Here is a 15513-nt window from a genome sequence, read left to right on the forward strand (position 1 = left end):
AGAGAGAGACTACAGAGAGAGAGACTACAGAGAGACTACAGAGAGAGAGACTACAGAGAGACTACAGAGAGAGAGACTACAGAGAAAGAGACTACAGAGAGACTACAGAGAGAGACGACAGAGAGAGAGACAACAGAGAGACTACAGAGAGAGAGACTACAGAGAGAGAGACAACAGAGAGACTACAGATGCTCTGTCTGTCAGGAAGGGCTGGAGAGAAGAGCAGAGGAGAGGAGGAGAAGAGAGGAGAAGAAGAGAGGAGGAGAGTGGGTGAGGAGAGGAGGAGAGAGAGAGAGAGGAGAGGAGGAGAGAGGGAGAGGGAGGAGGAGAGACAGAGAGGGAGAGGAGGAGGGAGGGAGAGAGGGAGAGGAGGAGAGAGGACAGAGAGGAAGACATTTCTAGAGAGCTCCGATGATGTCACTGGAGGAGAATCAGTTGAGAAGCAGCTGTGCTACCATATCACCACACACACACACACACACACACATGCTGGTACCCCAAGAATGCAGTCAGTCAATTTGTCCACACCACACACACACACACACACACACACACACACACACTTACCAGAGAAGACACAGATGGCCACTCCACACGCCACATGAAAGGTTCTACTCTTGTCCAGCAGTCTGCGTGTCTTTCTGCTCGTCACCTGGGGGAGTGTGAGAGTGTGTGTGACTAGCCCTGGACTGATTCTAGTGTTCAGCCCTGGACTGATTCTAGTGTTCAGCCCTGGACTGATTCTAGTGTTCAGCCCTGGACTGATTCTAGTGTTCAGCCCTGGACTGATTCTAGTGTTCAGCCCTGGACTGATTCTAGTATTCAGCCCTGGACTGATTCTAGTATTCAGCCCTGGACTGATTCTAGTGTTCAGCCCTGGACTGATTCTAGTGTTCAGCCCTGGACTGTTCAGCCCTGCGCTGACCCCAGATGAGCACGGAGGAGCAGATATTTGATGCTGGGTTGTTTTTCAGACTTCATCGAGGGGCAGGGAAACTACAGTACTGCGCTGTCACTCATAAACCACCCTTTACACTAGGTTCTACTGACCAGCTCAGATTCACCTCTACTGTCACTGCCCAGTAGGTGAGCACTGGGACAACAAAATACTGTGTCGTGTGAATAGGGTTTCATAACCATCCAATTACACACAAGATCCCTTTACATCTATATTAAACTGAAATAATCTGAGAGATTGAAATATTTAGCGTGATTATTTGAGAGGATATTCTCATTAATCATGTTTATTTGAGAGGATATTCTTATTTATCATGATTATTTGAGAGGATATTCTTATTTATCATGATTATTTGAGAGGATATTCTTATTTATCATGTTTATTTGAGAGGATATTCTTATTTAGCATTATTATTAGAGAGGATATTCTTATTTATCATGTTTATTTGAGATTATATTCATATGTATCATGATTATTTGAGAGGATATTCTTATTTATCATGATTATTTGAGAGGATATTCTTATTTATCATGATTATTTGAGAGGATATTCTTATTTAGCATGGTTATTTAAGAGGATATTCTTATTTATCATGTTTATTTGAGAGGATATTCTTATTTATCATGTTTATTTGAGAGGATATTCTTATTTAGCATGGTTATTTGAGAGGATATTCTTATTTATCATGTTTATTTGAGATTATATTCGTATGTATCATGATTATTTGAGAGGATATTCTTATTTATCATGTTTATTTGAGACTATCTGGGACTTTTCTTGGCTTGGATCATTTGAGAGGATATTCTTATTTATCATGATTATTTGAGAGGATATTCTTATTTATCATGTTTATTTGAGAGGATTTTCTTATTTATCATGATTATTTGAGAGGATATTCTTATTTATCATGATTATTTGAGAGGATATTCTTATTTATCATGTTTATTTGAGGATATTCTTATTTAGCATGGTTATTAGAGAGGATATTCCTATTTATCATTTTTATTTGAGATTATATTCATATGTATCATGATTATTTGAGAGGATATTCTTATTTATCATGATTATTTGAGAGGATATTCTTATTTATCATGATTATTTGAGAGGATATTCTTATTTATCATGTTTATTTGAGAGGATATTCTTATTTATCATGTTTATTTGAGAGGATATTCTTATTTATCATGATTATTTGAGAGGATATTCTTATTTATCATGTTTATTTGAGAGGATATTCTTATTTATCATGTTTATTTGAGAGGATATACTTATTTATCATGATTATTTGAGAGGATATACTTATTTATCATGTTTATTTGAGAGGATATTCTTATTTATCATGATTATTTGAGAGGATATTCTTATTTATCATGTTTATTTGAGAGGATATTCTTATTTATCATGATTATTTGAGAGGATATTCTTATTTATCATGTTTATTTGAGACGATATTCTTATTTATCATGATTATTTAAGAGGATATTCTTATTTATCATGTTTATTTGAGACGATATTCCTATTTATCAGGTTCCTTCCCCTCTCCTCCCTCCTCCCTCTCTCCCTCCTCCCTCTCTCCTCCTCCCCCCTCCCTCCTCCTCCTCCTCCTCCCTGCCTCCTCTCTCCTCCCTCTCTCTCTCTCTTACTGTGTGTGAGGTAGGTGAGGAGGGAGGGGTGAGGAGGGAGGAGGAGTTACCATGTGTGTTCCTCGGAGGTAGGTGAGGAGGGAGGAGGAGTTAACGTGTGTGTTCCTCTGAGGTAGGTGAGGAGGGAGGAGGTAAGAGGGAGGAGGAGTTACCGTGTGTGTTCCTCGGAGGTAGGTGAGGAGGGAGCGGCACATGGGCAGCAGCACCAGACTGCAGTTCAGGTTCAGCACCGCCGCTGAGGCGCGGCTCACACACAGCCCTAGCTGGACACACACACACACACACACACACACACACACACAGAAACAGAAATAAGACAATCTCCTCCTCCTTTACTGTTCAGGGGATCAGTATACATATACACACACGCACATGATCACACACACACACACACACACACACACACACACACACAGACACAGACACAGACACACACACAGACACAGACAGTGTGCCATGTAGAAACAGCTGACAGCAGAACCACAGCAAAGGAGAGATCTGATATCGTGTTCTTAACATCCCCCACACACCCACCAACTCTCTCTCTCTCTCACACACACACACACACACACACACACACACACAACACAACACAAATAAGACAATCTCCTCCTCCTTTACTGTACAGGGGATCAGTATACATATACACACACGCACATGATCACACACACACACACACACACACACACACACACACACACACACACACTGCCATGTAGAAACAGCTGACAGCAGAACCACAGCAAAGGAGAGATCTGATATCGTGTTCTTAACATCCCCCACACACCCACCCACTCTCTCTCTCTCTCTCACACACACACACACACACACACACACACACACACACACACACACACACACACACACACACACACACACACACACACACACACACACACACACACACACACACACACACACACAGGTGCAGATTTCCTACCCAGGCATTCAGAGGCAGCAGCGTGTCCACACTTGTCACTGCTCTCGCAGTGCAGGGAGGTAGGGCCAGCGCTAACGCTACATGAGCGCTAACGCTACATAAGCGCTAACGCTACATGCACACAGCTCTCCCAGCGCACTGAGGTACGGCCAGCGCTAATGCTACATGAGCGCCAATGCTACATGCACACAGCCTCCCAGTGGAGGGAGGCAGGGAGGTACGGCCAGCGCTAACGCTACATGAGCGCTAACGCTACTTCCAACCGCTGAAATACTGTATCTGTGGAGAACCCACTCAGGAGAGACTGTATGGCCGGTTTCTCAGGAGAGACTGTACTCAAGATTCAAGATGTGTTCATTAACCATGTGGTTCACACATACGAGGAATTAGGTCTCTGGCTGGTTTCTCAGCAGAAGCTCCTGTGCCGTTTAGCACAGAGGACAAGGAGCTGTTTCAGTATCACAATCTTGAGCTACACACACACACACACACACACACACAGGAATGTGCATGCACACACCCAACACAGCCTACACACTCACATGCACGCGCACACACACCAGCTTGTGACAACAATTAGACCGATGGTCACATCATGTGCGCGCAACACATTCCAGAATGTCCACAAAATGTCAGTAGTGTCAGTTCCCTCACTATCCGAAAACCACCACCGCAACACAGGCTGCAGTCAACACACACTAATCACTCTACCAGCCTCGGGAACATCCACACTAATCACTCCACCAGCCCCGGGAACATCCACACTAATCACTCCACCAGCCTCGGGAACATCCACACTAATCACTCCACCAGCCCCGGGAACATCCACACTAATCACTCCACCAGCCCCGTGAACATCCACACTCATCACTCCACCAGCCCCCCGGCCCTGGAAACATGCTGTTTCACACCGCTGCCAATCACTCTGACCTCAGCTGTAACTTATGTGTGATCTCCTAGTTATTCGCCTTCTTGGTAGAAGTACAAGGAGATCACACACTGGGCTACTACAGCTGACTGGGACCAGTAAAGTAACGGAAACACACCAGTGGAACCCGTCTGTTCCGGTGTGCCCAGGGTGGGATTAGAATCCGGGTCTCCCGCTTGGATGCGGACGCGCTGACAGGGGGATGTCCCTCTTGGAGGGACAGACAGTGGGACGTCCCTCTTGGAGGGACAGACAGTGGGACCTCCCTCTTGGAGGGACAGACAGTGGGACGTCCCTCTTGGAGGGACAGACAGTGGGACGGGCTTCTTGGAGGGACAGACAGTGGGACGTCCCTCTTGGAGGGACAGACAGTGGGACGGCCCTCTTGGAGGGACAGACACTGGGACGGCCTTCTTGGAGGGACAGACAGTGGGACGGCCTTCTTGGAAGGACAGACAGTGGGACCTCCCTCTTGGAGGGACAGACAGTGGGACGGCCTTCTTGGAGGGACAGACAGTGGGACGGCCTTCTTGGAGGGACAGACAGTGGGACAGACACTGGGACGGCCTTCTTGGAGGGACAGACAGTGGGACGGCCTTCTTGGAGGGACAGACAGTGGGACGGCCTTCTTGGAAGGACAGACAGTGGAACCTCCCTCTTGGAGGGACAGACAGTGGGACGTCCCTCTTGGAGGGACAGACAGTGGGACGGCCCTCTTGGAGGGACAGACAGTGGGATGGCCTTCTTGGAGGGACAGACAGTGGGACGTTCCTCTTGGAGGGACAGACAGTGGGACGGCCTTCTTGGAGGGACAGACAGTGGGACGTCCCTCTTGGAGGGACAGACAGTGGGACGTCCCTCTTGGAGGGACAGACAGTGGGACGGACTTCTTGGAGGGACAGACAGTGGGACGGCCCTCTTGGAGGGACAGACAGTGGGACCGCCTTCTTGGAGGGACAGACAGTGGGAGGTCCCTCTTGGAGGGACAGACAGTGGGACGGCCTTCTTGGAGGGACAGACAGTGGGACGGCCCTCTTGGAGGGACAGACAGTGGGACCTCCCTCTTGGAGGGACAGACAGTGGGATGTCCCTCTTGGAGGGACAGACAGTGGGACCTCCCTCTTGGAGGGACTGTCAGCGCTCCTTTGAGGAGTGAGTTTCACCAGCTACTCCACGTTTCACTCGGTCACACAAACACACAAGCAGCTCACCCACACAGAGCAGCGGAGGAGGCCACGCTGTCTCTTACCCCCAGCATCTTATGGAGGTAGTAGTACTGCCGTCCGCTGGAGAACATCACGAAGGTCCTCAGGAACAACCAGGTGTTCAGGCCGAGCCAGAGGACCTGACACACACACACACACACACCAAAAGATAGCTCAGATATCAGCGACTTCATATCCCTGCTGATCTGTTTAGGCGGTCCCGTCAGTCTTTTTAACCATGACTGCCTGAAACACTTCAGCTGTCTGTAACCAGGAGTGTAGTGGTGACTGAAGAAGTGGTATACTCTGACTAAAGAAGTATGTATACTGTGACTAAAGAAGTATGTATACTCTGACTAAGAGGTATGTATACTCTGACTAAAGAAGTATGTATACTGTGACTAAAGAAGTATGTATACTCTGACTAAAGAAGTATGTATACTGTGACTAAAGAAGTATGTATACTCTGACTAAGACGTATGTATACTCTGACTAAAGAAGTATGTATACTGTGACTAAAAAAGGATGTATACTCTGACTAAAGAAGTGGGTATACTCTGACTAAAGAAGTCTGTATACTCTGACTAAAGAAGTATGTATACTCTAACTAAAGAAGTATGTATACTCTGACTAAAGAAGTGGGTATACTCTGACTAAAGAAGTGGGTATACTCTGACTAAAGAAGTATGTATACTCTGACTAAAGAAGTGGGTATACTCTGACTAAAGAAGTCGGTGTAGGCTACTGTAGCAGAAATTATACCGTTTTTACATTAGTGATGTTTAAATAAGTGATTATAGTGTGGGTCCATGGATAAAGAACTCTAACTAAAGAAGTGGGTATACTCTGACTAAAGAAGTAGGTATACTCTGACTAAAGAAGTGGGTATACTCTGACTAAAGAAGTATGTATACTCTGACTAAAGAAGTGGCTATACTCTGATTAAAGAAGTATGTATACTCTGACTAAAGAAGTGGGTATACTCTGACTAAAGAAGTGGGTATACTCTGACTAAAGAAGTGGGTATACTCTGACTAAAGAAGTGGGTATACTCTGACTAAAGAAGTGGTATACTCTGACTAAAGAAGTGGTATACTCTGACTAAATAAGTGGGTATACTCTGTTTAAAGAAGTGGGTATACTCTGACTAAAGAAGTGGTATACTCTGACTAAAGAAGTGGTATACTCTGACTAAAGAAGTGGTATACTCTGACTAAATAAGTGGGTATACTCTGATTAAAGAAGTGGGTATACTCTGACTAAAGAAGTGGGTATACTCTGAATAAAGAAGTGGGTATACTCTGACTAAATAAGTCGGTGTAGGCTACTGTAGCAGAAATTGTACCGTTTTTACATTAGTGATATTTAAATAAGTGGGTATAGTGTGGGTCCATGGATAAAGAAGTGGTATACCCTGCACTACACCACTGTCTGTAACTATCAGTAGCAATTTGGAACAGTTATCAGCAACATGTTTTGAAACAGTACAGAGTAGTAGGCTAGTGAATGTTACGTGACTAAAGAAGTCCTTCCTCACCAGAACCAAGTGCTTCCCTCCTTCGTTAGCGACCCAGCTCTGGACGGACATTGCCATGATGCAGACGGCGCAGCGAGCTGCCAAGTTCCAGTTTGGAAGTTTTCAAACAATCCCCTTCGATGGAAGTTCATATGAAACGCCTTCTCTTCAACCCACCTACCCCGGCTCCGCGGTGCCCGTTCTTCTCCGGTTACACGGGCATTCTGTCTGTCCGCTAGCAGTCCCGGGATAGGCGCAGTCTGAAGAATGGACTAGCTACCGGCGAAACAGAGACAGTCATCTCTCTCTCTCTCTCTCTCTCTCTCTCTCTCTCTCTCTCTCTCTCTCTCTCTCTCTCCTCTCTCTCTCTCTCTCCTCTCTCTCTCTCTCTCTCTCTCTCTCTCTCTCTCTCTCTCTCTCTCTCTCTCTCTCTCTCTCTCTCTCTCTCTCTCTCTCTCTCTCTCTCTCTCTCTCTCTCTCTCTCTCTCTCTCTCTCTCTCTCTCTCTCTCTCTCACTCTCTCTCTCTCTCTCTCTCTCTCTCTCTCTCTCTCTCTCTCTCTCTCTCTCTCTCTCTCTCTCTCTCTCTCTCTCTCTCTCTATTAGATGCCAGCAGAGGGCGCTGCAGCGCTACTTTTGTAGTGTTGCGGTGCTCCGAGTCAGACTCATAGGTTCGTCGCGCATCAGATAGCCCACATACCGCACTAGGCTATAGAGCTACAGGCTGTTTTTGATATAAAAATGTCACGACCACAGTAAAACATGTATATTAATTGTGTTTTGCTAGGAGGGATGTCTTAATGTTAATAACCAGACCAGCTGGCTTCATCGATGATGCCCGGGACTGACACTGTTGTAGGCTACATGTAGGCTACTAGATTGCACTGTAGGCTGTACTGTAGGCCTATTGAATTGTGTTGCCACTTGTATTTTGCACTGTCCTGCCTTGTCCTTGCACATTGTCTATTGTTATGCACTGTGAAAACCCCAGGCCTGGTAATAAACGCGCGTCTGGTCTGATTGAGTGGTAATTTCACAGCTATGTGGTTCTTAGTGCTCGTCCCGGAGTCTAACATAAAAAGCAAGTTTCCGTAGCGGGCCAAGTGTTCACGGTGGTGTGATGACGTTCAGCAGCCCAGTACCTAAGGGACACCCCCCCCCACACAACACACATTCCAGAGTCCCGCGAGCACCCCCACCACCACCCACCAAACACACACACACACACACTTCACCGCTCGAGTCCATCGCATGAAAGAGCCAATCTGGGGGAATCTGCCGGAAGTGGCCGCTACACTCAGCCTCGTCAGCACGAGGGACCATAGATATTTGGCCCAATCACATCCCAAATCATGTGATTATGTCCGTCTGAGTTCAGGCTGCAGTCATACGCTACTACTTTGTCAGCATATTGCGATGAAGGACCAAGGTGCGTCGGCTACAGCGGTCGGTGTTTGCCCGCCTGGTCGACCTCAGCCCATCCCTCCCTCCTCCTCTCTCTGGTCATCTGTCCCTCCCTCCCTCCTCCTCCTCCTCTCTCTGGTCATCTGTCCCTCCCTCCCGCCCCCCTCTGTGGTCCTCCTCAGTCCTTCCTCCCCCGGTAACAGGTCAGTTCGTCCAGAGTCTCTCAGGCTCTTCGTATTCTCATCACGTCTCGCAGCGCGCTGGCCGAGCCGGACTCGTAATGAGGAGTGAGAGCAGGCTAGTTCGGTGGGCCTCGGGGCTCACTATCGTCACTGCGCTGTTCCTGCTCGGGTTTATCACAGGTGAGCACAGCGCAGCTCAAGTTGTTGTTGTTGTTTTGGCATGGTTGGTGTCCGACACTGTGGGGGAAAACAAAGTAGGCCTTATGCATTGAATTGAATTGAATTAATTGTGCGTGAACTATGAACTGTTTTGTAGCGTAACGGACAACTCTCCTTCTCTGCGCATTAGCGTGTGTTTGTGTGTGTGTGTGTGTGTGTGTGAGCGGTTCTCAAACTAGGGGTCGCAAACTCCACATTGGGTCGCTGATAAAATGGGGTCACGGGAGAATTTCCAAGTTACAGTAGGACTATTTGTTTAATATAATCATACATTATAAAAATAAAATAAAAATAAGAATATACTATTTTAATTTGGTCTTTGTATCTCTAAAGCGTATGGCATGATGACCTACAAAAGATAAGATACAACTTTATTGTCCAGCCAGAGTGTGTTTATGGTCTGATCAGTGCTCAGTAATACGGAAGCAGCAGCGACTCCCTCACATTCCACACAGCTCCTGGGAGGAGGGGGGGCAGGTCGGGGGCTCTGCCAACAGGGGCAGTGTGCAGGGAGGGAGGGTTGAGGAGGGCCCAGGCGTGTGTGTGTGTGTGTGTGTGTGTGAGGCCTGGTCCTGTCATGGCTGTGCCAGATTCCTGTGCTCCAGCCTCACTGCCTCTGGGCACATCTGGGGATCCACAGTCCCACGTCTTCCTTTAACTGATGAAAATAAAATGCCTTCATACGTCTTCAATTGTCTTAAATGTTTTACTCAAAGGTCTTCAAAATATTTGCCCGGAGTCTAGCTTGCTACTGACTTCAGAAACATTTAGTTTAGCCTGTAGCCCCTGCAGATGCATGTGGTCCCTTTAGTCACCCTGCTGTCCCTAGGGTAGCGCTGTCCCTGTGTCCCCTGTTAAGTCACCCTGCTGTCCCTGTCCCCCCTGTTTAGTCACCCTGCTGTCCCTAGCGTAGCGCTGTCCCTGTCCCCCCTGTTTAGTCCCCCTGTCACCCCTAGCGTAGCGCTGTCCCTGTCCCCCCTGTGTAGTCACCCTGCTGTCCCTAGCGTAGCGCTGTCCCTGTCCCCAGTTTAGTCACCCTGCTGTCCCTGTGTCCCCCTGTGTAGTCACCCTGCTGTCCCTAGCGTAGCGCTGTCCCTGTCCCCCCTGTTTAGTCACCCTGCCACCCTTAGCGTAGCGCTGTCCCTGTGTCCCCCTGTGTAGTCACCCTGCCCTCCCTAGGGTAGCGCTGTCCCTGTGTCCCCCTGTGTAGTCACCCTGCCCTCCCTAGGGTAGCGCTGGTCCTGTCCCCCCTGTTTAGTCACCCTGCTGTCCCTGTGTCCCCGTTTAGTCACCCTGCTGTCCCTAGCGTAGCGCTGTCCCTGTGTCCCCCTGTTTAGTCCCCCTGCCACCCCTAGCTAGCGCGGTCCCTGTCCCCCGGTGGTCTGACAGGTCTGGGTGAACCAGGGATAGTTCCCACCACTCCCTCAGCTCATCTGGGAAGCGTTTCCATATCAGTCCTCAGGGGTCTAGACTGGGGTCTGCAAGGCTGGGGCAAGAGAGGGGTTTGAATGTTGGCTTGTCTTTCTGAACCTATCTGTCTCCAAGTCAAAGTCCATTTTATTTATATAGCTATGTTCATACAAGCAAATGTAGCACACATTGCTTTACAGAGTAAGAAAAAATATATAAATAAATAAAAACATAGTTCATTAGTAAAGTAGTCTCTCTGCCTATCTGTACAAATGGCCATGTTAGGAAATATGTTGATTTGTTGTCTAGTCTTTGCTATGAAACTGCTTTTGTTGCGTTCCAGAACTTTCCATGGTTTTACCCTGATTGGCTCAGCATCTCCCTCTGTCTGTGTTCTAGGCTGGTTCTCCAGACCCTCACAAACACGCACAGGCCACGATGGAACCTCCAGCTACGTTCTCAGAGAGTTCCTTGATGAGATACACCCAGAGAACATCAAAGGACATCTCAGGTAGAACACGCTAGAACACCAGAACCCCACTATCACTCAAGCCCTACACACCTACATGCACACTTAAGATTCAAACCAACTGCACACTAACACCCAACAGAGAATATCTCTGTCTCTCTCTGATGCTCTCTCTCTCGTTCTCTCCCTGACGTTAAGCCTTCGGCTGCACGATTATGACAAAAGATAATAATTGTGATTATTTGCTTCAAAATGGTAATTGCGATTAATAATTGCGATTAATATTTCAAAGTAATAGCTTTAACTCTGCACAGTTTGCATATGTCCTGCTGGGCTTGAGCGACATGATCTTTTTCGTAACCAAAATGCTCCCAAATCATGGACGTTGATCTCTTTCTTGCTACTCACTGACCTTGTTTTCGCTCATTTTTTCACTACTCACGGCTGCGGGTACTCTTGTGACACTTGTCTTGACCTACTGCTTAGGGCTGCTCGATTATGGCAAAAATCATAATCACGATTATTTTGATTGAGATTGAGATCACGATTATTAAACACGATTGTTCATAGAATTTTTTTTTTTTATCAAAAGTTTTAACATTTTCTTAACAAATCAAATTATTGACTTTGATAACAATTAATTTATTAAATGTTGACAGTGGCTTTTCTTTTTAACAATGTTCTTTGGGAGACAAATAGTGAACCTTGACCTTGAAAATAAATTAATAAAAGTGCCAAAACTGATAAATAAAGAAGCTTCAAAGCACCGCCACCACCACAGAAGAAGACTACCTCGGAAAAATAATTTCACTAGGACAGAACGTGTCTAAATAAGTTATTTAATGGTAGCGCCGAGGCTTCAAAACCCAGCATTTGGTAAAATAGACCCTTTTGCTTAGGTAAGTGACGTTTCATGTTTATCTGACACTTGTAAATATGAGCGCCTCTCCTAAATAGGCCGACACCGATTTATTTTGACGGCAAAGTGAATGGACCGGCAACTGTTGTCTGGCATGAGCGAGCGGAATGCACTGAGAAGGGCTACTTTGAGGGGCAGCTACGACTGTGTAGCAAATTTTACACACCGTGTCAACTTGGTCCAAATCTGTCTCCGCGAACCCATAGTGTTTCCACACCACTGACGTTGTTTTAGCTCTCTTGTCCACCTCTCTTTCTGCTGCCATAATCTTCTTCTTGTCGTGTTTTGTTCGAGAGGAGCATGCGTGCGCCTCGATTGACAACTCGTCTCGCTTTGAAGTGTTTGTTTTGGGGCTTTGGGGGGTGGGGGATGTCCTACTACATCCGGTCATATTTTGCAGTATGCAAGCCAGCAGACTTGTCTGGCTATTCTGACCCACAATCCTGTGCAAGCGGGAATTACGTCACATGTGGGAGTCGCGTTGCAGGCGTTGTGATGAATCCCAGCTGTGGACGAATGTCGCTTCATGGACAGCGACGGATGTGGTTAAAGTTCAAGGCACAATGTTTTGACAAAGTAGTATGTCCCAATTGTATGTATAGCATACTCAGTGCAAAGTACTTACTTCCCAGGGGCAGCTGTAGTATGCACTGTACTGTGAGTGAAAGTAGAAGTATGTGATTGTGAACGCAGCCTTGGTTTCTGTGTGCAGGAAGTTCACACGCCTGCCCCACCTGGCCGGTACGCAGCAGAACCTGCGATTGGCTGAGCAGATCAGGGAGGAGTGGCTAGTGTTTGGCCTGGACTCAGTGGAGCTGGTGCCCTATGACGTGCTGCTGTCATATCCTAACCAATCACAACCCAACTACATCTCCATAGTGGACCCGCTGGGAAATGAGGTACACACACACACACGCACACACACACACACACACACACGCACACACGCACGCACGCACGCACGCACACACACACACGCACACACGCACGCACACGCATGCACACACACACACACACACACGCACACAGCCTGCACATAGATCCCCACATCTACTCACTCTGGTAGACAGCGTTTATGTAGCGTAGCAAAGTAAAATGGTAAATGGACTGCACCTATTTATCCAGAGCATTTTACACTCATTCACTCATTCACACACCAATGGCAGCAGCTGCCATGCAAGGTGCTAGCCTGCTCACTGGGCAATTTGGGGTTCAGTGTCTTGCCCAAACTTTGACGTGGCCAGTAGGGTCAGGGATTCAAACCAGCGACCCTGGACGACGAGCTCTATCTCCTGAGCCACAGCCGCTTCATGTGTTGACGTGTTAGGCATGGCTAGGAGGATGTAAACAATCGTCTAGCTTTACCACACACGCGCACGCTCGCGCTCTCTACAACGTGCGGTGGAAGTTTACAGTGCGAAAGGTATGGTGTAGTGCGTTCGGCAAAATAGTTCTGGCTCAAATGGAGCTTTTGTTTCAATATTCAGTTTGAGAATGCGATATATTTCACGACAGCATAATGACACCAGTAAGATCACACCCTGCCCTTCCTGCCTTGAAAATGCATGTTCATCATAGTTTTTAGCAGAGGCCCATAGACCTCCATTATAAAGGGGGTGAGCGCACAGAGGTAAAAGGAGCTATCTTACTACTGCACGGATCGGTTAAATGTTGGTGTGTACCGATCGGTTTCATTGAGGACAAAGTGACATTTGAGCTAAACTTGTTATGACAGCGGCGTTCCCCTTTAATCAACCACTAGTTAATCAACCACAGGTTAATCAACCATGAGTTAATCAACCACAGGTGTGCTACATCAAGCTGACAGACGGCTCTCTAGTACAACGGCTACTTCAACGCATTCATTCATTCATTCATTCATTCATTCATTCATCCATCCATTCAATCATTCATTCAGGTGCACGCAGGCTCACTGGTTCATACTTGCGTTACGCTGCTCTGCTTTGGCTCTGCTAGATATCCAGCGGCCCACACCACCCCCTTCTCCTCCTCCACCTCCTCCCCCTTCTCCTCCACCTCCTCCCCCTTCTCCTCCACCTCCCCCTTCTCCTCCTCCACCTCCCCCTTCTCCTCCTCCACCACCTCCCCCTTCCTCCTCCACCTCCCCCTTCCTCCTCCTCCACCTCCTCCCCCTTCCTCCTCCTCCACCTCCCCCTTCCTCCTCCTCCTCCTCCACCCCCTTCTCTTCCTCCTCCTCCTTCTCCTCCACCTCCAAATACAATCCAATACACACATCCACAATATACACACATCCACAATATACACACATCCACAATATACAGTACACACATCCACAATATACACACATCAATCAATCAATCAAATCTTTATTTGTATAGCGCATTTCATACCCAGAGGCAATACAATGTGCTTTACAGAGAACAAGGGAGGTGGGCATACGACCCACCCCTACATATTCCAGAGGGAAGCAAAAAAACAGTATCACCCGGGGGCCAGATAAGTGAGCTGTAAAAAATTATTCCCTGACCCCTCTCAACAAGGCGATCGAGCAAGCTCCAGGAGCATGTTTGTCTACCGGCTAAGAACATTTATAAAGCAATAAATTACATTAAATTACATTTTGAGAGTAAGAGAGGCTAAAAACATCATAGGAGAGATATGGCAAATACTGGTGTGTGTTTGCCATGGCCCGGGCCTAAAGCCGGAAGTGGGGTGGTGTATGTCTGTGTGTACGTGTGTGTGTGTTAACTAAATGCTCCGACATCCACAGCAGACACAGGGGTATCTATCGGACTCAGGGTGGTCTGCTGGTGACAGTGGGGCATCCACTGGACCTGGTTAGAAGATAGGAGGGAGAGAGAGAGAGAGGCACTAGGGAGAGGGAAGGCAGAACAGGGTTAGTAGCACACAGAGCCATAAAAGCAACACAGATATTAAAACAGGCAACCTGGAGCAAGCTCCTGGAATATATTTGTCTAACGGCTAAGAACATTTATAGAGCAATAAATTACATTAAATTACATTTTCAGATCAAGAAAGGCTAACAGCATCATGGGAGAGGTATGGCAAACACTGGTGTGTGTCTGTGTGTGCGTGAGTGTGCCTGGGCACAGATAGAGGCAGGGGTTGGGCTAGGGTGGGGGTAGGAAAAGGATACGGACCCGGGTTAGGGTGAGGGGATCCGAGCCCAGGACTGGTGTATGTCTGTGTGTGTGTGAGTGTGCCTGGGTCCAGTTAGAGGCAGGGGTCGGGGGTAGGGTGGGGGTGGGAAAAGGATACGGACCCGGGTTAGGGTGAGGGGAAGGGGGACTGGGCCCAGGTCCAGGCCTAAGCCGGATGTGGACTGATGTGTGTCTGTGTGTACGTGTGTGTGTTAACTAAATACTACAACATCCACAGCTGACACGGGGGTATCTATCGAACTCAGGGTGGTCTGCGGGCGACAGTGGGGCATCCACTGGACCTGGTTAGAAGGTAGGAGAGAGAGAGAGGCACTAGGGGAGGCAGAAAATGGTTAGTAGCACACTGAGCCATTGAAGCAACACAGATATCAGAACAGAACAAGCCTGTTTCAGGGCAACCAGCTTCTGTACACAACTTGATATACATACAGTGCATAGCAGGATAAACACCAATGTATACAGAGGATTCACAGGTAGGTTTGAGGCTGCCTTTCTATTTCTCAAGGTCCTGGCTAGTGATTATAGGCTAGGCCGAAAAGGTACGTCTTGAGATCTCGC

General features: G+C 47.4%; 2 protein-coding genes across 2 annotated transcripts in view; one reads left to right on the forward strand and one right to left on the reverse strand.

Moving 5' to 3' along the window:
* nox4 (NADPH oxidase 4) overlaps positions 1 to 7268 on the reverse strand; it is a gene marked incomplete at both ends in the record, with an annotated part of 33295 nt that extends 26027 nt beyond the window's left edge. The window contains 4 exons of the mRNA XM_084440785.1: positions 568 to 652; positions 2754 to 2864; positions 5719 to 5814; positions 7212 to 7268. Of these exons, the coding sequence (XP_084296911.1) occupies positions 568 to 652; positions 2754 to 2864; positions 5719 to 5814; positions 7212 to 7268 (349 nt within the window). The remainder of the gene's footprint in view (positions 1 to 567; positions 653 to 2753; positions 2865 to 5718; positions 5815 to 7211) is intronic.
* A 1553-nt stretch (positions 7269 to 8821) lies between these two features.
* Positions 8822 to 15513, forward strand: part of LOC311310118 (glutamate carboxypeptidase 2-like) — a gene marked incomplete at its 3' end in the record, with an annotated part of 35567 nt that continues 28875 nt past the window's right edge. Inside the window, exons 1-3 of the mRNA XM_084439533.1 lie at positions 8822 to 8954; positions 10803 to 10914; positions 12504 to 12690. Of these exons, the coding sequence (XP_084295659.1) occupies positions 8873 to 8954; positions 10803 to 10914; positions 12504 to 12690 (381 nt within the window). The 5' untranslated portion in view covers positions 8822 to 8872. The remainder of the gene's footprint in view (positions 8955 to 10802; positions 10915 to 12503; positions 12691 to 15513) is intronic.

Source organism: Borostomias antarcticus (genome assembly GCF_949987555.1).
Source record: "Borostomias antarcticus genome assembly, chromosome: 1".
NCBI lineage: Eukaryota > Metazoa > Chordata > Actinopteri > Stomiiformes > Stomiidae > Borostomias > Borostomias antarcticus.